Raw genomic sequence first — 23896 nt, forward strand, 5'->3', positions numbered from 1 at the left:
AGGGAAGATGCCGATGACATTGGTTGAAGAGGAATGGGTGGATATTGAAAATGACAATGAAAATGAGGATGGAGCAATTAGATATGACGATGACTCTATGGAAGATCCTATTAGTGATAATGATAATGATGTCGTGGACGAGCTTTAGATTTTTATCTCAAGAAAGTTGGATATACTATCAAGATTTTTCTTTTTGTCATTATTATGTGTGTTTTATGCTTTTATAGGAACATTATAATATTAGGAATACAAAATTTAATGTTTTATCTTTTATGAATTTTATTCTTTTTATCTTTCCATTTGAAATGAGGCTTATGCCTCATACCGCCTCAAGCCTTTTAAAACCTTGTGGTTATGACAAATTTAATCATTTATCAATACTTTTAACATTATGATGTAGGACATCAGAATTTAATAGGATCTTTCTAGCCGTTAGAAGGTTGTTAGTTGGTCAGCTTGGCTGGAGGTTGTTAGTAGTTAGTATTTTAGTTACTGTTTAGTATTCTAGTATAAATACTTGAACTTTTGTTAAAGAGGGCAGTTATTATTTTAATAAAAGGTTTCTTCCATTTGATTCATCAAATTGGTATCAGAGCTCCTCGTGAAAGAAAGACGCCTCGGGTTTCAACACAGTTCAGCCCGGCATTGATCCGGAAGCATCCCATTCTCCACAATCTTTTGATCAATGCTTGCAGTCAGTGGAGTTATCAGTAGAAGAAATTAAGAATGGCGTGACCGAAATGCAACAAAGTTGGGAAATGTGACCAGACAACATGAGAGGTTGACTTTACACTAATAAGAACCTCATAACCATGAGGAACCTAAAATTGCAGGAAATAATAATGGTCATTTTGTCCAAGAAGGAAGAATTCAACCAGCAAGAAGATATGGTCAATTATATGCAAACCCTGTTTTTCAAGAAAGGTGCAAGAACACCCTCATGAAAAAGCGTTTGAACAAGACTCTAATTCGCAACCACGGAGACAGCAACAAATGAGAGACAATTCAGATTATAGAAATGAAGATCAATCTTCCAAGCTTCACTGGCAAAATGGATGTAGAAGCCTTTCTTGATTGGATCAAGAAAGTAAAATACTTTTTGATTTTATGACTACACTGGAAGAGAAAAAGGTCAAACTTGTGGCGTTCAGACTCAGGAGTGGCGCCTCAGCTTGGTGGGACCAACTGCAAACAAATAGGTGGCGTTATGAAAAGCCCCCCCGTTCGATCTTGGCCAAAGATGCAAAGGCTAATGAGGAAACGGTTCTTGCCAATGAACTATCAATACTTCTTTACCATAAATATCAACATTGTATGCAAGAGGGAAGAACTATAGCCGACTACATGGAAGAGTTTCTTAGACTAGGTGCAAGAAATAACTTGGCTGAGAATGAACACCAACAAATAGTCCCATTTAAGAATGAAGAATTCAACCAGCAAGAAGAGTTTCAGTTAAAAATATAAGTACAAAAAACATATAGCTCGTAAGTTCTAATCTATTAACTATCTAAAGTAACATCTATTGGTTACCTAAAACAACATAGATCAATGGGACTTGGGCTCACAAATCTAACACGAAGATGATATGGGTTTCACAGATTTGGCTCTGTTCCTAGCCATTGTTGGGGTTTTTCAACGGGTTGTTGCTACGCAGAGGTCTCATCGCACGCTGGAGGAAGTTGTTGTCGTTAGGTCATGTTCCACCGCATTGGTCTGTCACTGTCTCAAGAGGAATCGTGCAAGGGATCAGATGTGGAAAGACCTTCATGCCACCATAGGTTCGTTGCCGAAGAAAAGGGTGGCCATGGGGTCTTCATGGGGTGGATATACCTTCTTTCAAAAGGGCTTCCACTTCATTGGTGAATGTCTTGTTGGAAGATATTATTTCTTGAAACACCACAAAATCCACTACGTACTCATAGAATTGGGGGATTTAACATTTTTTATAACAAACCTAAAATTGTATAAATCACAAAAAAAAAAAACACAATCTATGGGGAGGGGAAGAGAGAACCTCTCCCTAGAAGTTAACACAAGCAAGCCTTCTAATTTTGAAGGATCATGGAAAGGGAGCAGTTACAAAAGAATTTGCTATAAGTATAGCACCGCTAGAAGTTGTAAGTTATACATTACTCCAAAATATAGCTAAATTGTAGGAGTTATCTTCTAAAGACCTATGGTTCCTTTCTAGCCACAAGTTCCATAGCAAGGCCACTGTTTTTTTTAACAAGATAGACAAGGATCTCCTGGTCTAACCCCTCTAGAAGCCCAAAATTTTACCTCAAGGTCTTCCATTGATCAACACCGAGAAGTTTGTGTTTGATACACAACCATTCATCCACTGTCTCCATCTTTCTCTGAAGCCTTTTAGGTGCAAACCATCCACTATCTCCATCTCTCTCCAAAGCCTTTGAGGTGCAAAACAAAGTCAAGATAGTCCCAATCAACTTTGTCATAAGCTTTATCAAAATCTATTTTAATGGCATTCCCGTTCTTCTTCTTGGTTAAGTAGTCATCCACTGTTTCCATAGAGAGGAGGATCACATCTAGAATTTGCCTTCCTTTACAAATGTCATTTGGGAGGAATCAATTGTTTCATGGAGAACTTTTCTCATTCTTTTAGTAAACACTTTTGCTATTATATTGTACAGGGAGATAGTACGGCTTATGGGTCTAAGCTCATTTACCTTTTAACACTCCCTTTTCTTTAGGTGGAGGCTGATATAGGTATCGTTAGTCCTTTTGTTGATGATACCATTTTCGAGAATTCATGGAACACCATGATCAAGTCGGCTTTGGTAGTGTTCCAAGCCTTTTTAAAAAATTCGCCTGTGAAGCCATAAGGACCCGGGGCTTTTTTACTGCATAAATAGCATTTAAGATTGTTATATCTTGAAAGACTCTCTAACCAAGTTGGTGAAGTACTGCTAATGGACCACCAAAAAGGTTCCTCAAGAACAAACCTCTGGTTTGCATTTCCTTTGTAAAGGGAAGAAAAGAAGCAAAGGATTTTGTGCTTGCTTTGAAAGCTGCATATTCCCTCTACTCATAAGGATTGAAATGGAGTTCTTACTGCTTCAAAGGGAGGCCCATCTGTGGAAGAACTTAGAATTTCGGTCACCCTTCCTTCATCCACTTTGCTTTAACTTCTGACCACATATACGTTGTTCTTTAAGAATCACATCAGACAAAAGAGCTTTAAACTTAGCTCTCTCTCTTATTTGAACTTCATTTAGAGGTGAGAACTCTTCCAAAATGTCTAGGTAGTTTATTTAAGAGACCAAGGTGGCTTTTTCTTCCCTAATGTCTCCAAGACCTCCTTATTCCACTTTCTGAGATTCTCTTTGAAGTTCTGGAGTTTAATCATGAAGTTGTAGCTAACCCATCCGCTGCTTGGGCTCTCATTCCACCATATTTTGAGGTTTGATAGAAAGAATGGTGATTGAGCTAAATATCCTCAAATCTGAAAGGGCTCGAACCCCGAAAGAAATCACTTGATCGTAAAAGAATAGGGAAATAATAAGAGGGAGTTTGTTGAAGCCTCAAGGCTTTAACCTCAAAGAATATGTCTAGCCAGCTTTTGGAGACGAAAAAGGGATCTAGTTTGGAGAACAAGGGCTCTTCTCTCATATTTGATCAAGTGAAAAAATCATTGAACAAATCAACTTCACTGATACTACTGTCTTGTATCAAAGCATTGAAGGCTTTCATACTTTTCTAATTCTCCCCTTGAAGGTTTTGTTTTCAATCCTACTAGCTACGTAAAAATCTCCTCCAATTCACAGCCCTTGAAGGTCTCCGAGCTCTTTCCAAAAATCTTTCCTTTCCCTATAGGGAACCGGACGATACACACTGGTTACCCACCCTTTGGAATTGTCATCTATCTCGAACCAAACTGAAATGGAGAAACAAGCCCTCACATCTCTAAAGCTTTCACTATTTTCTCTTTCCACATCAGAAGAATGCCTGCAGGAGCTAGCTCCTATAGACTCTAACGTCACCTAGCCAACAAATCTGGAGCTCCAAACTTCTTTAACGATTTATCTACTAATCTGGAGCTCCAAACTTCTTTAGCGATTTATCTACTGACGATGGGAAGTTTGGATTCTTGAAGGATAACTATATCTAGATTACTAGATTTTAACAGATCTTTGATGACTCTACACTTCACCTTTGAACCCAGGCATCTAATATTCAAATAAATTACCTTCTACTATTCCCTTACTACCCCGTTGTTCTTTTTTGGGATTAGTCTCACCCACATCGTTTTCCCTTGAGCATTCCACCATCTCCTTTAAAATTGGAAAATTAGATGGGGGGTGGGGGGCTGTTAGAGAGGAGGTTGTCCCTCTTCCTTCTGCTCTGCTCACTATCTGCTTTTCCTTTTTCACCATCTACTTGCCTTCCCCGTTATCTGTGATTAAAATGGGTGGCTTTTATAACTTCTTTGGTGCTTGGTGCTATATATCTTGAAGGTTGCCAAACTCTGAAACTTAACTTTCAAATAGATTATGAATTCCTTTCCTAATCTCTTCTTGAGTTGGTCCACATTTTCTTCTTCTAAAAAAACTTTAAACCCTCCTCCCAAAATGGTTTGCTAGATGTGTAGCTCTCTGGTTCAGTGTCTTCTATGAAGCCTTCTTCTTCGATTTCTTGCATCGGCTCTTGACCTTCTTTACCCAAAGCCTAGATGACTATGAAGCTTATTGGCCCTCAACCATTTAACTCAATGCCCCAATACTTTCCTCCAATTAGACTCATTGCATCAATCATCGACTAGTTTTACCCAAAGCCTCAACACCCAATAGTGATGTATTAGCCCTCAACCATTTTTACCCGAGACCTTAATATTCATCCACTTAATTCAACTTCTCCACAATATTTCTAAAATTCACAACTTCCCCAAATCTCACACATAGATCCTAACACATGCTTTCATGCTCACATCTTAACAATGTCAGCACAGCAACAATTAATTACAGCCAAACCAAAATGCAACAACAGTAAAATATCCAGCCTACTTTACATTCTTTACAATACACATTCAATCAACCAGAACCAATCGACAAGGTATCCAACATGCTGTTCGACATCATAAAGAAATTATGATATCTACACAATAAGCACAAGAATGCAATCCAAACGGAACAACCAGCATACATCCCCACAAATAAGAGCTACTTACAACGTCCTAGCGCGCTCTTAAGCTCTAACCAATTGGTTCCTAAAACATAGAGACAAATCTCAGAGTTAATCCAATCGAACCACTTGAAACAGAATTAAGGTTTAATCAATTGGTTCCTAAAACATAGAGACAAATCTTAGAGTTAATCCAATCGAACCACTTAATTGAAATAGAATTAGGGTTCAAACGAGCCGTTACCTACAGACCCACACCAAAAACAGCTTGCCTCCTTGCCGGGTTGATGTTAAAAATGTTTGGCAGTACAAATATGACCCCCGATCAAGGTGGGGGTTTCTCAGATTTAGAGTAATTCAGGTATGGGTCATCGCTGAACATCGTCGTAGTGGAGAGATCGTCGCTTGAATCTGAATGTCGCAGGTCTCGATGTCGCAAATCTATTGGTACCGCTAGTCACCGTCGTACAGGGGAGCCGCTGGTCATGGGCCACTCGCTGCCTTCAAGTCATGGGTCTGCTACCACTGCAAGGAGTCATAGGGTCGAGGGGAAGGTCGGTGCGCCTGTAACGCCCTAGGACCAAGATTCGGAATCCGGATTTGGTCCTAATCGTCCCGGCATTCCCCTACATCCCCTAAGACCCGGCCGCGCCACCGTCTAGTTCTAAACTACTTAGAAGAGCGTAAACTATCCCTACAAACTAACACGAGTCCTTTCAGCATGTTTTGTCCTTACTCACATGCTTCCTAGTAAAGCATCTAGGAGGTTACCCAGCCAAAGATTGCTCTAAGTCAAGCACACTTAATTTTGGAGTTCTTACGATTGAGCTACCGAAAAGGAAGGTGCACCTGGTTGGTATAGGTAGTGACTATCAATTCTTTTAAGCCTTTCTTGACCATTCTTCCATGATCTCAGGATCCCTCTCATTCGGATGTGGTATCGGTTCATTCACGTACCCCTCCTCCCTAAACAAGCGTCACATAATAAAAATATAAATATATTTAAACATGCAACTTACATGCCAACTCATCCTCGCACCTCAACTCACTAGTTTGCTTTTCTGTTTCTCAAATGCTTACTCCTTCGAGTCGTACCGACCCCAGACCACGCATAGTCAAGGCATCAACACTTCTCTAAACTCACTAGTTCTCTTTCTTGTTCCTCCGAGACCTACTCCTCGAGTCGTACCGACCCCTGACCACGCATAGCCAAGGCATCAACACTTCTCTAAACTCAGTAGTTCTCTTTCCTTTACCTCCAAGACTTACTCCTTCGAGTCGTACCGACCCCTGACCACGCATAACCAAGGCATCGACACTTCTCTACAGCGTTTGGCGTTCTACCCTTGACAACACATAGCCAAGGCCTCAAACTATTGCACCAACCCCTAACCATGCATAGCTAAGGCATCGATGACTTTGCAACATATTGCCCCTTGTCCTTTTCCTCTCAAAGCCCCAATACTTGTCTTCCACGAAGACTCACTGCGTCGACCCCTAACCACGCATAACTAAGGCATCGACACTCATCTTTATCCAAAATTAGCGTATCGATCCCCGACCTTTGTACCCGGAGCCTTGATACCCAATAAGTGACGTATCAGCCCCTGGCCCTGAAACTCACCCATTCACTTCATAAAGAACTTACGCTCTCACCAGAGTCCTACATACTACTAAGCTATGATCCATGCAACAATCATCTCATAACAGTCCAGTATGCAATATACAGAAAACAAACATACGTAAATACCAATCAACATAAAATAGCCCAACTTGATCCAACAAACTACAACGTGTATAGTTCACAAAAGAGGCACAACCAACAACTTAATCAATATATATTTAACAAATATGCAGCATACTTCAACACAACAGGTTTCTCACAAATATTCAGTATGCTTTCAAAATAACAAATTATAGTACGAGAACAACTAACACAATTTTAAGAACATAACAACAAATTCAACATAGTCATCCAAGATTATGTGTTTACAATTTATTCACACAACCACTTGTATTTATAGGATATATCAACAATTATATCAGCAACGATATCAGCAATGACGTTTACTAAATGATACAACCACAAACAATCATGCAAATATCACACATAGGCACACGAGCAAACAGCCAATTCATATGAGCACACAACAACCAATCCCTCAAGTAAGAAACTACTTACCACACGGGTCCTAACACACCACTAATCTCGTCGAAGGATTCCCTAAATCAAAGCAACCAATTTTGAGTTAGAAGCCAGCTCAAAAACACTTAATTTACTTCGAAACTAAGTTTAGGTGAGTCGTTACCTACTAACTCACACTAAAACCTCTTGGATTAGGAGTGGGTCAACGTCGAAACAATGCCGAGGGAGTGGGTAACATGAATTTGGCTAAAGCAAGAGTGGGTCAACCTCGAATGTTGCCGGAACAAAAAATAACACCACGAAACTTGCTGGGCTTCACAAATCTGGGCTGTTCAAGGTCGTCGGAGGGATCACGTCGCCGGTCACAGCAGAACAGCGCCGGAGAGAGCCGCAGATATGGTTGTTCGGCCGCTACAGGTGTCGGATCTGCTCGAATCTCACCGCCGCAGGCCTACTGAAACGTCGAGGTCCGAAGCTGCTGCCGTGGGACGCCGGATCTAAAAGTGAATCGGGCTGTTCGGCGAAGACGCGCCACCGCGAAGGATAGATCGCCGGAACGCTGCAAATTGTCGCGCAGGGGAAGGGGTGATGCCACCGCTCGACGATGGAGAGCCGTGAGTGTTGCAAGGGAGTCGTCGAAAATCCAATCGCCGCAGCTGTTGGTTAAAACACGCCGAATCTGTTGCTGCTACGCGGCCGCAAGTGGTGGTGTTGCTCTCTTGGACGGTCGCCGTATTTGGCCGGAGGAGAAGAAGATCCGGGGGGCGGCGGCTTGGGGAGTGGAAGAGAAGAAAGAGATGAAGCCTAGTTTGTTTTCTTTCTTTTTCACTTTTCTTTTCTTTATCTTTTTATTTTCGTTTTCCCTTCTTTCCTTTTCCAAAAACCAAATAATGCTAAATACCTTATAAATAAAAGGATTTTTTTCCAATCTTTTGTAAGAATAAACCACTTTAAAATGCTTTGAAAAATTTATTGGAGAGATTAATTAATTTTAAAACCTAATAATAAAATTTAAAAGGAAAAATTAAATTTCATTTAAGATTTAATTAAAAAACTCTTTCCAATATGTCAATTACGGAAAAGAAAGTGATAATTATCACTAAGCTATACTCGCTTTGGCGTAGATGGTTATTTATTTGATATTGTGTATTAGAAATTTTGTATAATCGAAATATCAAAAATAACAATTACTAGTATACTTTTTTTTTCATTTCTTTGTAGCTAATTATAAATAGGTTAAAAAACACTTATGGTCCCTGAACTTTCACTCAAGTAACAATTTAGTCCATGAATTTTAGTCCATGTACTTTCAATTTGGTAACAGTTTAGTCTCCGAACTTTAACATGTAACAACTTAGCTAGTTCTTGTAGTTTAAAGTTTGTAACAATTTAGTTCTTATCGTTATTTTTTTGTTATGTTTATTATATATATAAATCGATAAATCAATGAGGGTCAAAAATATGTTTATAAATTGTAAATGTTAAATCGTTATATGATAAAAATTGACACTTAATTTTGCTAAGATTTTTCACGATAAGGACTAAATTGTTAAAAATTTTGAACTACGGGGATTAAATTGATACATACTATAATTCAAAGACAAAATTTTTACATATTTGAAAGCATAATAACTAAATTGTTACGCTAAAGCGAGCACAACTCAGTGTAATTGACATATACCTCCAATCAAGAGGTTGGTATGTCCCACCACTTGATTTCATCCCTACAATTTAATGAATATCATAAAAAAGAAAGAAAATTTTGATTCCATTATTTGATTCACAATCATTTGAAGCAAATGGCAAATCAATTATTATTTATCAAAACCTAAACTAAAATAACAAAATAACAAAGGGGACGCATATTTATAGGCCAAGACCAAAGACTTTTACAATAATATTGTAAAATAAAATAAACCCTAAAATCTTAAGGTAAATAAAATAAAACAAAATAATTGCAAGATATTTCTCTAAATAACACCAACTTGCTAATCAAGTAAATGAATTCATGTTTGTCTCAACTTAAATATGAATGAAGGATTAATGCAAAAAAAATATTTCTAAGTTGGAATCTTTACCATTCAGTTGTGATAATATATATATATATATATATATATATATATATCTTCAGTGGCAAAAATATCTTCAGTGGTAAAGGACAAGTGTCACAACCGTAAAATCATCAATTAAAGAAAAACTATCTAAAGATTTGAAAACGTTGAAAACGCATTTCACTTTTTTTAGTACAACAATTGTGGGATGAGAGAAATCGAACCTCCAACCTTGAGGGGAGGAGTTAAGTTCCTTAATCGCTGAGCTAAGCTTATGTGTTGAAGGAAATACGCACATCTCTATTAAATAACGAAATGAAAACAACTAGAGTTTTGATTGTTCAATAGTTACAACACCCAATCTCCCCCAAAATGGGGTTTAACTCATGGGGAAAGGAGAAAATGAAATAGGCAAGGAAATGTTACAACCCATTTTAGAGAAAATAGAAGAAACCAAGATGGAGACAGCAGCTCGCGATAGCAGCAGAGGCTCCTCTCAATCGTCGGCTCCCTCCCGAAAATGGGTGACAGTCTTCCCCGAAAATGGTGAGTTTCTTCTCCCTTGTCTTTTCTAACACCAAAGATTGTTTTCTATTGGGATCTGTGTGTGTCGACTAGGGTATATTGTCCCTTTTATATTGGGCCCCAATTTTAAGGCACCCAGCTGGTGGTTGTGCGGGCATGGTAAATTATCCCGTATTTGGGACAATTACTGCTGTAATTCATGCTCCAGCGATTGTTTGTCAGTTCTTTTACGCTCTGCCTTGAACATGCTTTTCCACTTCTTTCTGAGTTTAGCGCTTTCTTCAAACTTTTATCTTCTTTTTCGGAACCTGCATATAAAAGCCAATGACAAGAGGATTCAACACAATTTTAAGCTAAAATGTTCAAGACATGGGACTTTAGCCCGAAATTCATTTTCTAAGATTATTCTTTTAGAGCTAAAATAAACACATTTTAAGATTTCGTTGTACAAAATTACCCAAAAAAGTATTAGAATAACTATCTTTTGGGGAGTTATCATTCATCTTCTTCTTTCTCCCTCTCTTCCTTCCTATTTTTCCTTTTCTTCTCCCTCAGATTACAGCGACTGCTCTCTCTCCTTCTCTCCCTTTCTAATCACAATGACAAAGAAATATGTTCTCTCTCCCTCTCCCTATTCTTCCTCTTCTTCTCCCTCTCATTACGGTAAAAAAAAAAAAAAAAATCAGTACTCAACATATTTGATTTCTTGAAAATAATCGACAACACATTTAGAAAGCCTAACTTAGTATTTCTATTACTTTCTATTATTTTCTTCTAGAAAATCGGAGCAAGATTAAAGGGAGAGCGAAATAGAACGAGATTTGAGATTCTAAGTGAGAGGGAATTTGAGCAAGAGCGAGAGTGAGAACGAGGTGGATCTGAGCGAGAGCGAGAGGTTTAAGGAGATATGGCATCCAGAATTACAGTAAAATCAAATTCATACCTCCGTCCAAAACCAGGACACCTTTTTCTCTCTCACCTCTGGATGTCTCCCTTTTCCACCGTAGAAAATCTGAGGAAGAATGAGTAGAAATATTTTTCTAAGCAATTTAATTTGTTGATCTGGTAAATCTTAAAGAAATTAGCTTTCATTTTCAAGGTGGGTCTTAAGCAATTAAGCAGCAAATTTGAGAAAGAATGGATAAAAATCTTGTTCATAAACCATTTAATTTGCAGATCAGGTAAGCTTGGAGAAAGGGGTCTTCAAATTCAAGGTGGGTCTTCGTTTTCTCGTATGACTTGGGAAAAAATAGCAGAAATAATCATAAAGGAAGGGGAGGGAGAGAGAAGATAAAGAGGAAAGGAGAGGAGGGAGAGAACATAAGAGAGAAGAGAGAAGAGAAGAGAAGAGAGACGAGAGAACATGAAGAATTAAAGAGGGGTGAATACCTATTTCACACGAAAATGACATAAGCAAAAGTGTAAAAAATATAAGTTTTCAAAAGTAGGATGACAAAAACTAGTCCACTTTATTATGCATCATAAATGTATGTTTAATTAATTATATGTTGCATAAGAGTATGTCATAGAGTTTAAAATCCCACCATAGGTTAAACATGATCATGCATCATATATGTATAAATGTTATAATGTACAAAAGCATAATTTATGTTTCATGAGTAATTAATATAATTGTTATGTTAATTAAATAAAAATTATTACATGAAGCATGACATTACTTTAGTAAATATAAATGTTATATTTATGCATGTCATAGTTGTAGATTATAGGTTAATTTTTTCAAAAGTGTGCCTATTTGTAAGTTACCCCAAGGAAATGAGAGGTGGACACTTCTTCGATCCACGAGAGAAAAAAGTGTTTGGATCGACAAATGCTACTTTCTTGGAAAAATACCACATGAGGGATCACAAACCACGAAATAAGGTTGTATTAAATGAGATTTCAAATGAAGCTACAAACACATCAACAAGAATTGTTGACAAAGCTGGCACTTCAACGAGAGTTGTTGATGGCGCTAATACATCACATCAGTCACATCCATCTCAATAGTTGAGAATACCTCGACGTAGTGGGAGGGTTATATCACAACCTAACTGCTACATGTGAAAGGAAATTAAAGTTAATTGTATAAGATGCAATTAATATAATGTATGATGATACATTATGATATAAAGTTAATTTTGAATTGAGTTCAAAATTAAACTGTACAGTATGAGAGAATAATGAATTTAATGTGAATTGGATTCATTTTGAAACTATACGTTAAATTTAATATGAATTAGATTCGTATTAAATACTATAGGCTATGAGAGAGATGAATATTTGAATATGATTCTAATATGGTTGATTAATTTAAATTTAATTAAATTAAGAACTCATTTGATAACCATTTTAGTTTCTAGTTTTTTTTTTTTTAGTTTTCTGTTTTTAAAAAGTAAAAACCATATATGTTTGGTAACTATTTTTTGTTTTTGAAAAATAGAAAACATGTTTGATAACCATTTTTAATTTTATGTTTTTAAAAAGTTAGAAAATTGGAAATATATATTAGAGAGAAAATTCTATCAGAGTATATGATAATAGTGTGGAGAGGGAGTGAAGATGTACTTTTCCATTCTCCTGCTCGTTAAAATCTTTAGTCTACCATCTCCACATTGTTCTTCAGTTCGAGAATCGAGAACCAGGTTAAAAAATCTTTATTTTAATGTATTTAATGTGAATTGGATTCATTTTGAAACTATACGTTAAATTTAATATGAATTAGATTCGTATTAAATACTATAGGTTATGAGAGAGATGAATATTTGAATATGATTATAATATGGTTGATTAATTTAAATTTAATTAAATTAAATATGATTTAATTAAGGACCCATTTGATAACTATTTTAGTTTTTGGTTTTTTTCTTTTGGTTTTCTGTTTTTAAAAAGTAAAAACCATATATGTTTGATAACTGTTTTGATATAGCCCATTTGATATCTTCATTTCCGAGAATCAACAAATTCGACTCCGCATTGTTCACAAAATTTCAAACCCAACTCGGTATTATTAAAAAAATAGAGAAATCAGAACCCAGTTAAGATGATACGGATCAACCCCTTCTTCTTGTGCCAAAGATCTTACCATTTCCGAAGGAACTGGAGTTACATCTCTTTTCCATTTCCATTCCAGAGTTTTTATGTGTTTCCACGCCCCTTCGAGACCCCGAAAATTGAACAACTTTTCTTAGGAATACATTAAGTAATAGTACTCCCATACTTCCTAATATAAGACCTGATCCCAACAAGACGACAAGAAAATCATGTATCGGTCCAGGCAAATCCATTGTATTTTGCTTTTTCGTTGGGACTGGTTCTTGTTTCTATATCTTTATTCTATATTCTAGCAAACACCCAGTTTGTAGCTGTTGTGCAACTACTTATTTACGTGGGAGCTATAAATGTTTTAATCATATTTGCGTGATGTTCATGAAGGGTTCAGAATATTTCAAAGATTTTAATCTTTGGACCGTTGGGAGTGGATTTACTTTTCTGGTTTGTACAGTATTTTTGTTTCACTAATGACAACTATTGTAGATACGTCATGGTATGAGATTATTTGGACTATAAGATCAAACCAGATTCTAGAGCAAGATTTAATAAGTAATAGTTAACAAATTGGAATTTATTTATCAACATATTTTTTTCTTCCATTTGAATTCATTTCGATCATTCTTTTAGCTGCTTTGATCGGCGCAATTGCTGTAGCTCGACAGTAATAAATCTTTATAAATAGCATAAATTAAACTTTGTTCTATGTTATCACACACATTCCCTTTCATTTATATTTGAAGATTGTTTGTGTCTAAAATAAGATAATTGTGTCGTTGTGCCTGAGGTGTGAGGGCTCTCAGCCACATGGATAGTTCAATGTGCTCATCAGCGCCTGACCTTGAGATGTGGATCATCCAAGGTTTGTTTTTCAAAAACAGAAAACAAAATATGTTTGGTAACCATTTTTTGTTTTTTATTGTTAAAAAGTTAGAAAATTGGAAATATATATTAGAGAGAAAATTCTATCTAGAGTATATGATAATAGTGTGGGGCGGGAGTGAAGATGCACTCTTCCATTCTCCTTTAAAATCTTTAGTCTACCATCTCCTCATTGTTCTTTAGTTCAGGAATCGAGAACCAGGTTAAATAATCTTTATTTGGGGACGAGGATATTCGCAGGAAAAATGACCGGTTTTGTAATTAATTTTAATTATTTTAGAATTAAAAAAAATTAATAGATATTTATTAATTAGTTTTGGAATTATTATTTACTATCATAATAATTAGTTTAAAAAATATTTAATATTTTATTCACAATTTAGTAAATATGTTAATAAAATATATATTAATTATTAAAAAAAGGAATTGAGGACGGGTTTGGGATATGCGTTTCCTATTATTGGAGGAGAGACCCAACCTTACGTTAATTTTTGTCATCCCTGAGGGACATGAAAATACAAGTTTAGATTAATGAAAATAAACTTTTAAACGAGAAATTTTGGAGAGATAAAGAAACAAATTTAGAAAAGGAAAATTAGTGAAATAAAATTTAAAGGCAAAAAAGAGACAAATTTTAGAGAGAAAAAGTAAAGTTGAGATTAAAAGATACGTTAAAGGAAAGAAAAAGAAATTAGAAAGAAAAAGAAAAATTATAATGAGAAAAAATTTAAAGATAAAAACAAGATTTGAAATATACTTTTTAGAGAAAATAAATAAATAAAAAGATAAATAAAAGCTATAATGAAAGATAATTGAACGAGAAAATAAGATATAATTTTCAAAGGAAAAATAGATTAAGAAAAAAAAGAAAATTAAAAAAAATGAAATTGTAGAGAAAGAAAAGTTCAAGAATTAAATTTTTAGAGAGGGAAATAAGAGTGATCTGTTGGAAAAAAAGAAAAAAATACATAAAGATGAAAATTTTGGAGAGACAAAAACAAAAATAAATATTTAAAATATGAAAATTTTAGAGAGAGAAAATAAATATTGGAGAGAGAAATTTAGGAAGAATACAAATTTTAGAGTGAGAAATAAATTTATTAGATATAAATACGAGGAAGAAAAAAAGTTGGTATTATAAGAAAAAGATTAGATTTTGAAAAACATAAATAAGTTTTTGAAAACTATTTTTTTTTTAAATTTACATGGAATTTCAAAATAGTTTTTTTTTTTTTGAAAAATTGAATTGGTTACCAAATAACCCTGTTTTTAAAAAACTAAAAACAAAAAACAAAATTAGCGAACGAAATGGTTATCAAACAACCCTAAATTAATTAAATTAATGGATTATATTAATTTGATTAAATTAAATTAGATTAATAAATTTTTTCGTAATTAATTAAATTTGATTAAATTTATTATTAATTTAATTAATTTAACTATTTAATTTAATTGTTAAAATAAAGAAAAAAAGGGTAACCTAAACTTCCCAACATTCATGCTCGGAAGTGGTGAGGTGGGAAAGCTGTAACTTCCCCTTCACTGTCCATTCCTTGAGTTTCTTTTTTGTTTTGGATGATGAGTTTTAAAACTCTTAAAAACAAAATCCCTCTCTCAATCTCTCAATCTCCCTCCCAATTTTAAGAAAGTTCTCGCAAACCGAATTCTAAATATCAAGAGAATATCATGGTGGCTTTGTGGTGGTATCCATTCATTCGTGGGAGAAGGAAACCTTGCTAAAAGACGGTCTTCAAATGTAAGTTTTTATTTTCCCCTGCAGAATTTCTTAACCTTTAATTCTATATTAAATTGAAACACCTACGTTCACACGTGCTTCAGCTAGGGATTTGATCCCTTCACAATGGAGGTTGAATACGATGCTTCTTGTGAAGTAGCAAAAGAGGTTGTATGACTTAAGAAGTTCTTAATTGAATTGGAAGTTGTTCCAAATATAAACTTGTTCATCATCCTTTATTTTGATAATAGTAGTGCTGTGGCAAATTCTATAGAACCCTGAAGTCACAAAAGAGGCAAGCACGTCTAAAGAAAGTATTATTTGATATGGGAAATAGTGCAACAAGGGGACGTGATCGTCCCAAAAATCGCTTCAGAGCATAACATTTGCTAATTCATTTACGAAGGTTCTCACGGCTACAGTGTTTGAGCGCCATCTAGAAAGTCTAAGCCTACGAGATATGAACAATGCAGTCTGTGAGAGATTTGTAATGGGTATAGTGTATGCCCTAGTTTATTGTTTGTAGTATTGTACTTTAACTGAAAGATTGTTGGGTTTTATGCTTTAAAATTGTGGTTTGTGAAATGTAAAACAAATTATTTATTTAATAATTTTTTTTTAATTTTAGAATTGTATTGACCCAAATCCAAGACGAAACAATTCATCGAAGATTGGATTCTAGTTTCAAATTCAGACTTCTAGTTTCCGTTTCGTATTACGTTCGGCTTCGGGGCTTGGGCCTTCAGTATTCTCTGACTCTCTGGTATTTCAATTTCCTTTCTTCTGGCTTCCGTATTTGTTTTGTTGGTCATCGGTGTCGTCGTTCTCTCACTCTGCAATTTGGGGTTTTCTGCAACTCGTCTAAAGTCCAAATGATTTAAACCTAAGGGAAACACCAAACCCAACTTTTAATTTTGGTCCCTTTCCAATTTTCAATTTCCACATCCAAACAGTCAAACACAAACCCAACCCAATTTTAGTTTTACTGCTTTAAATTTAATTCTAATTCTGTCGGTTAGCGTGTTGTAACTGTAATGTTCTCTGTTAGTGTTGATTTATTGTTGTTGAGTATTGAGTATGACCTTTGTTTTATTCTTTAATTTTACTATCTTAGTGTTTTAATTTTTACCAATTATTTAATTTTAGTTTAATTATTTTTATATTCTCTATACCGTTTAAAAAAAGAAGAAGTAATAGTCACAAGTCAGTGAGTGCTAATAATTTAAATTTTAAACTTTGTTGAATTGAAACTTTGATTTTTTTTCTTAATTGTCATAGGTCATATCATATCTATATCATGTCAAATTCAGTGAGCAACGAAAAAAATGAACATGTTTGTGAGGATGAGAATGACGATATGGATGAAATTCATGAGATGCCACCACCACCACCAGTCGGGCCCGAAAAAAAAGAGGAAAAAGACTTCAATGGTATGAGATCACTTTACTAAATTGCTTGATTGTACGGAAGATAAACCACAAGCCAAGTGTAATTATTGTGATACTATATATGAATGTCATATAAAAAGGAATTGGACAGGGACAGTGAGATTACATATTGAGAGTTATTGCCAAAAAGTCCTTATGCAAATAATTAAGAAAGATACATCCCAACAAAAATTACTGTTTAAAAATAATGAGAATATACGAGTGAACACCACAAATACCTCACTCAAATGTGTAGCTTTTAGTGTAGAAAATGCTAGAAGACTCCTTGCTGAGATGATCATAATCAATGATGTTTATGCAGAAGTTTGCACAATGGTTCTTCACGAACCGAGCTTGAACCCGGCCTCCGGTCTCAATCCGAACACCTAGAGTGGACCTGCACCAGAGGGTAGAACACTCCGACGCCCAAGTCAGTATAGGTCGGACTCCGTATTTAGTTCGAGGTGAGATTCGATACCTGAGCGTAAAATGAGGCCATCTATTTATAGGTGGTGGATCCGACAGTACTCACGACCGGCGGTTATATGTTTTTTCTCATGTCGGACCTGTGGGCTCTGAGTAGATCGAACCCCAACCAGGTCGAACCTTGGCATCTATACTTAGCCTTTTTGGATGGGCGAACCCGATCACCTTGGCAGGTTCGAGGTGGACCTGGGATAATTTATTCCTTGAATTCCAATGAGTGTCCTCCACGCGTCCAAGGTAATTTTACCCCCAAACATTGGCCCCCTCTCTATCAGGTCCGATCTCGATCTGGTAGAGAAGTTTTACTCGACTCAATTTTGGACACGTGGCGACTTCTAATTTCTAGATAAAATGTAACCGTTGTGGAAGACGTTTCGATCTGCCAGGCTGTTGGGGCATTCAAGTACTCCATCGTTACGAATCTCGAGATGATCCTAGCCGCTCGTTCATTACACGTGTACATCGTAGAGGTTTTTCCGATTAGCTATAAATAGTTTCGGGACTTCAGGTCAAACCTTACGTTCCCTGAATTTCTGGAGTTCAATCTGAAACCAGCTCGAACCCTTCGTAGGTCAGTCATTTTCCTTGCTTTAATCTTATCTTCAACTATAGTAGTTTTCATGTCTTCCCCCTCCAGTAGTGATAGTTTAGGTAGCGTAGGTCGGACTATAAGTAGTTCGCCCCCCAAGCCAAGTGACTCTGGAGAGGACTTAGCTCTTAGGTTAGAGTCCGAGCTGGAGGAGATAGAAAACTTTAGATTTTCCGACGATGGGGAGGATAATGATGCTTCAACCTCGGGCCAAGGTTTAGAATATCCTTCGAAAATGCCTGAACATTACCTCGGACCCCTCTGCAGGGGGTTTAGTATTCCGGATGATATTATCCTTAGGATTCCGGAGGAAGGGGAAAGAGCTGACAATCCTCCAGAGGGATGGGTCACTCTTTATTTAAAGATGTTTGAGTACGGCCTCAGACTTCCCCTTCATCCTTTTGCCCAAGATTTCCTAAACTGAACTGGACTTGTTCCTGCTCAAGTGGCCCCCAATGGGTGGGGTGTCATTTTTGCCTTGGCCATTTTTTTTTTGGTTGTGAGCTCGAGACGAGGACGAGGCCGAGCTACTGAGTGTTGACCAACTTCTTGGGTGCTTTGAGGCTAAGAGGATAGCTAAAAAACCAGGTCGGTATTATATGTGCGCGAGGAAGGGCGCGGGTGGTATAGTCAAGGGGCCGACCTCCATGAAAGGATGGGTAGGTAAGTGGTTCTTTGCCTCAGGTGAATGACTGGCAAAGGACGAATCAGGTCGTCCCTTCTATGACGTACCTGTTAGGTTTGGGAACCTAGGTATGAAGCCCTTATGTTCCCACCCTTAAATCTTTCTGTTTTACCTTTCTCATATCTAACTTGGATCTTTTGTCTTGTGCAGTGTCGATCAAACCAATTCCCGAGCTCAAACAAGCCTCTTTCGACACCCTCAAGTATTACGAGGATCACTTTCCAAGGGGTAGGAAGATCGGAACCTTGGTGACCGACAAGCTGCTCCTTGAGTCTGGGTTGTTAGATTACAACCCCTTGGTACGTCCAGTCGAAGCTTCAAGGCCGAACTCCGAGCTTGGTAAGTCTAGCTCGGCCTCACTTCAATTTTTTTTATTTCAATTTCAATTTCTGACATTTTGCTTTGTCTGCCTTGCAGCAATGGTGTGCGGATTCTCCGGCAGTGTGAAGTGCAAGTCTAAGGGCCGTGCTCACGCCCTTAAGGCTGTTCAAAGCTCGGAGCCAATAACTCCTGCTGTGGCTCGACCTGCAGTTCAAGACAAGGCTGGACCATCTTCTGAAGCTCCAACTCCGGTGATCGAGTTGGACTCTGCTGGGGAGCGCTCCAAAGAAAAGCGCTCGAGGAATGAGCCCGAGGCGCTGAACGTGTCGCCTCTATGCGAGGTGAGGGAAGACTCTCCTTTGAAGAGGAGAAGGAAGAAGAAGAAAACCACCTCCTCCTCGGAGGTTGGACCTCGTGGGCCGCTGCCCACAAGTCATGCCGACTTGGTGGACGACCCCAAGGCGAGGATAGGGGGGACGTCTGACGTACCCATGCGGTTTCGAATTGAACCGTCAAGCTCTGGGGTGAAGGATCTGGTGTCTCACATCTCGGCCTCGAGCTTGGATCGCTGCCTCCGCAGGGCGTCCAAATTCGTGAGTGACCCAGGGTCCGTGCTGTAGAGGACCATCCACAACGCTGCCGAGGTGAGACCTGCTTTTGCATCTGCTCTTATTTTTTATTTTCTCAATTTATAGTTCGGTCTAACCATTGTTTTTCTTTAACTTTCACAGGCGTTCGTCGCCTCCATTTATTCAGCGGTTATGATCAAAGCCGAGCTGGATGGGAGGGAGGCCTTGGCAGCAAAGGAGAAGGAGAACTCTTTTGCTGCCTTAGAGGCTGCCACCACCATGAAGGGCGAGCTACTGAAGGCTCGTTCCGAGGTGGATATCCTGAAGGCCGAGGTGGATGCCAAGGCCGAGCTTCTGAAGAAGAAGGGTGAGAAACACAAGGCCCACCTCCTAGCAGCCCATGATATCACCAAAGGGCTGGAAAAAGAGAAATTCCAGCTCCTGAAGGAGAAGGACGACATGCTCCAGGCCCTCGAGGCGAAGGACACAGTGGCAGGGCATCTTGCTGCCGAGCTCAAGGAGGTGAAGGAGCGCCTCAGCAACGGAACTCTTCTGGAGGAAGCCTTCAGGCAGCACCCAGACTTCGATGGGTTTGCCAAGGACTTCAGTGACGTGGGCTTCAAGTTCTTGATGAAGGGCATTGCTGCCGATATGCCTGATCTTCAGATCGATCTCAGCGATCTTAAGAAGAAGTACGCTGAAAAGTGGGCCTCTGGACCTAACAATACTCCAGGCCCCCAGTCGCTGGTGGAGAAGTATGTCAGGGAGCTGGACTCTGACTACTCCGACATGGAAGGTGAAGACGCTCCGAGTCAGGAGCTAGCTGATGTCGGCACCACGCAAGAAGAAGTTCCCTCACAGCAGGGCGGATCTCAGAAGATGTACCTTCTGGGCTCCCAAGGCGAGCTGTCCTCTCACCTCGAGAGTAGCTGAGGCTTCTTGCTTATTTTGTGTGTATTGTTTTTTGTACGTTTCAGGGTAGAGCTGCAAGGTCTATAAGCCTTGGCTCTGTCCTTCAATTAATGAATTCTCATTCCTCAAGTTGATTGCAATTCTGTGCATCTAGCTCTGTCTCTTTCTTCCATTACTTTTTCCTTACGCTTTTGAATCTGCTTTTGTAAGTCAAAACCCATGTATGAATAATTTCACCTTGCACCTCTAACTCGTAAGTTTAAAGGATTGTGGGATAAACTCTTTTCACATCGCACCTTTTACTTGAGGTTTGAATTTGAGAGTTTCTTTTATTGATCTTTAATATTTCTCCTCGAACTCGGAAGTCCAAAAGATAATATTAAGCAATTTGAACTTTCTACATCGCACCTTTAACTTAAACGTTCAAAGGGTTGAATTTTGAGTCCATATTTAACATTCACATCGCACCTCAGATCCATGGGTCTAGAGGATTGAATTTCTTGAACCTCCCACATTGCACCTTTAACTTAAACGTTCAAAGGATTGAATTTTGGTTCCATAATTAATATTTATGTCGCACCTCGAACCCGTGGGTTTCGAGGTTTGAATTCGATCAAATTTTTTACTTACCTTACCGGTTTATAAGTCCTATGGGAGTCTGTGGCCCCCATTTAATTTCTGATCGAACTCGGAGTCACGAAATTAAATAACTCCGTTTATTAAAAGTTCTGCCCCTTGAAAATTTTTACAAGTCCATTTTAGGACTATTTTGACATTTCAAGGGTAATAGCGCTTCAAGTGCTCCGCGTTCCATGGATGCACAAGCACTCTTCCTTCCAGATCGGCCAGCATATACGTTCCAGGTCGGACTATGCCTTTAACCTCGAATGGTCCCTCCCAACTCGGGTCAAGGGTGCCCACATGACTCTGAATCTTCCTTAAGACTAAATGTCCAACTTGAAAGCTTCGAGGTCGAATTCGGGCGTTGTAATGTCTGGCCATTCTGTTCTGATACTCTGCTAAGTGTAGCTGAGCCATTTCCCTTTTTTCTTCCAATAAGTCCAGGTTAAGGAGTAGCTCTTCTTCGTTCTTCGCTGGCTCGTATTGCTCTACCCTGTCTTTTGGTATGCAGATCTCAACCGGTACAATAGCTTCAGAGCCAAAGGCTAGCGAGAACGGAGTTTCACCAGTTGACTCTCTCGGGGTGGTCCGATATGACCATAACACTTCGGGTAGCTCATCGGCCCATCTTCCCTTTCTGGAGTCCAACCTCAGCTTAAGTCCTTGTTTTATAATTTTGTTTATTGCTTCGACCTGCCCGTTGGCCTTCGGATGGGTAGAGGACGAACTGAGATGACTTATTCCCAGGTTACTACAAAAGTCCTTGAACTTTGCATTGTCGAACTGCCTTCCGTTGTCAGTCACGATAGCATTTGGTATACCAAAACGGCATACAATGTTTGCCCATATGAAAGATGTGACTCTGGACTCCGTGATGTGGGATAGTGCCTCGGCCTCGGCCCACTTGGTGAAATAGTCCACAGCGACAACGACGAACTTGGTTTCCCCTTTGCCCAGGGGAAAAAGACCTATGATATCTACTCCCCACTGCGCGAATGGCCACGAGGCCGAGATGGGGGTGAGCAGTTCGGGGGGTTGATGGATAATACTTGCGAAGCGCTGGCAGTTGACGCAGGTTTTCACAAATTGCTTTGCGTCTTGCTCGACAGTGGGCCAATAGTACCCTTGTCGAACCACCTTGGCCGACAACGATCTAGTGCCAGAGTGGTTCCCACACACTCCCTCATGGACTTCCCTAAAGATGTAAAGGCCTTCTTCGGGAGTTACACACTTAAGTAGAGGCAGGGAGAAGCCACGTAGGTACAATGCTCCATCTCGGAGTATGAACCGAGCTACTTTTCGCGCCATCTTCTTTTGCTCCTTTAATTTTTGCAGCGGATTTCCTTTGATGAACTCCACGATTGGGTCCATCCACGAGGGTGCTGGAGTGTCAGTCTCCATCACATCTGGCTCCAAGATTGAAGGACTGTCTAAGATCTCGACTGAGACCGATCTAGCCAGGTCGGTCTCATATGCTGATGCCAATTTGGCTAAGGCATCTGCATTGGAATTCTCTGATCTTGGAACTTGATTCACCTCGTAGGTCTCAAACCGGGCGAGGTGTGATTTGACCTTGCTTAGATATTTTTCCATTCGGGGATCCTTCGTTTGGTACTCCTCCTTAATCTGATTTACGATTAACTGGGAGTCATTAAAGACCTTGATGTGGACGGCCCCCAGTCCTTTGGCAACGCGCAGGCCTGCTAGAAGTGCTTCATACTCGGCCTCATTGTTTGAGGTCCGAAAATTGAACCGTAGAACATACTTGAATCGCTCGCCACCTGGTGCGAGTAAGAGGATTCCTGCCGCGCACCCTTTCTCATTGGAGGATCCATCAACATAGATCGTCCATGGAAGGTCGGACTCGGCCGACTGAGACGGTGGGGTGAGCTCTGCGATGAAATATGCCACTACTTGCACCTTCAATGCAGTTCTGGGCTCGAATTGGATGTCGTACTAGCTTAGCTCCATTGCCCACTTCATCAGGCGCCCTGATGTTTCTGGCTTATGGAAGATGTTCTTCAGGGGCAAGTTGGTAAGTACTACGACGGTGTGCGCTTGGAAGTATGGCCTAAGTCTTCGGGCCGAGGTGACCAAGGCGAGGGTCAGCTTCTCCATTTGGGGGTATCTAGTCTCAACCTCGGTCATGACTTTGCTTGTGTAATAAATGGGACTTTGGCGTACTCCCTCTTGCTTGATTAGGGCCGAGCTGACAGCGCTGTCAGACACTGCCAGGTATAAGTGGAGCTTCTCCCCTGGCAATGGTTTTGCGAGCAGAGGTGCCGAGCAGAGAGTTTTTCAATTGTTCCAATGCCTACTCGCACTCTGCTGTCCATTCAAATGGTCCCTTCTTTCTTAGGACTTTGAAGAAAGGAAGACATTTGTCAGTCGACCTTGAAACAAACCTGTTCAAAACTGCAATCCTTCCATTGAGGCATTGAAGCTGTTTCAGAGTTTTGGGCGCTTCCATCGTAAGCACGACCTTTATCTTCTCTGGGTTGGCTTCGATCCCACGGTTGTTTACCATAAAACCAAGAAACTTTCCCGAGGAGACTCCAAAGGCACACTTGGTCGAATTGAGCTTCATTTGGTACTTGCGCAGTACTCCAAAGGCTTCGGTCAGATCGGAAAGATGCGAATTTGACTGCTTGCTCTTGACAAGCATGTCGTCCACATATACTTCCATATTCCGATCGATCTGCTTGGCGAATATTTTTCACCATCCTTTGGTAGGTCGCACCCGCATTCTTTAGGCCA

General features: G+C 38.9%; 2 protein-coding genes and 1 long non-coding RNA gene across 4 annotated transcripts; 1 reads left to right on the plus strand and 2 right to left on the minus strand.

Moving 5' to 3' along the window:
- Nucleotides 1-9615: 9615 nt before the first annotated feature.
- LOC148209728 (uncharacterized) lies at nt 9616-11223 on the minus strand. Of its 2 annotated transcripts, XR_015792995.1 has the most exons (3): nt 11024-11223; nt 10805-10873; nt 9616-10169 (listed from the first exon to the last, which is right to left on the minus strand). It is a non-coding gene; the product is annotated as an uncharacterized LOC148209728 (long non-coding RNA). The 2 variants fall into 2 exon arrangements; XR_015792994.1 differs by having other exon boundaries at nt 10805-11223.
- A 4078-nt stretch (nt 11224-15301) lies between these two features.
- Nucleotides 15302-20633, plus strand: LOC148209729 (uncharacterized). Its single transcript, XM_088127927.1, has 7 exons — nt 15302-15550; nt 15634-15697; nt 15784-16292; nt 16808-16959; nt 17279-19055; nt 19134-19681; nt 19769-20633. The coding sequence occupies exon 7, from the start codon at nt 19799-19801 to the stop codon at nt 20537-20539; it is 741 nt and encodes a 246-aa protein (XP_087984053.1). The 5' UTR covers nt 15302-15550; nt 15634-15697; nt 15784-16292; nt 16808-16959; nt 17279-19055; nt 19134-19681; nt 19769-19798; the 3' UTR covers nt 20540-20633.
- A 10-nt stretch (nt 20634-20643) lies between these two features.
- On the minus strand, nt 20644-23666 carry LOC148209730 (uncharacterized). The gene is made up of 4 exons (XM_088126967.1): nt 23545-23666; nt 22189-23072; nt 21632-22086; nt 20644-20715 (listed from the first exon to the last, which is right to left on the minus strand). Exons 1-4 carry the CDS (start codon nt 23664-23666, stop codon nt 20644-20646), a joined length of 1533 nt encoding a protein of 510 aa, XP_087983093.1.
- Nucleotides 23667-23896: the final 230 nt, after the last annotated feature.

Source organism: Momordica charantia (genome assembly GCF_013281855.1).
Source record: "Momordica charantia cultivar OHB3-1 chromosome 8 unlocalized genomic scaffold, Mcharantia_2.0 BLBB01000008.1, whole genome shotgun sequence".
Classification (NCBI taxonomy): domain Eukaryota; kingdom Viridiplantae; phylum Streptophyta; class Magnoliopsida; order Cucurbitales; family Cucurbitaceae; genus Momordica; species Momordica charantia.

Bases quoted from the DNA above. Each gene is read 5' to 3' on its own strand.
- LOC148209729 (XM_088127927.1), top strand. From the start codon at position 19,799: ATGATCAAAGCCGAGCTGGATGGGAGGGAGGCCTTGGCAGCAAAGGAG.
- LOC148209730 (XM_088126967.1), bottom strand. From the start codon at position 23,666: ATGGTAAACAACCGTGGGATCGAAGCCAACCCAGAGAAGATAAAGGTC. The intron at 22,087-22,188 runs GTATTATCCATC...CCCTGGGCAAAG, and splicing joins CAACTGCCAGCGCTTCGCAA to GGGAAACCAAGTTCGTCGTT. The intron at 20,716-21,631 runs GTAGAGCAATAC...TTACAAAAGCAG, and splicing joins TCTGCATACCAAAAGACAGG to ATTCAAAAGCGTAAGGAAAA.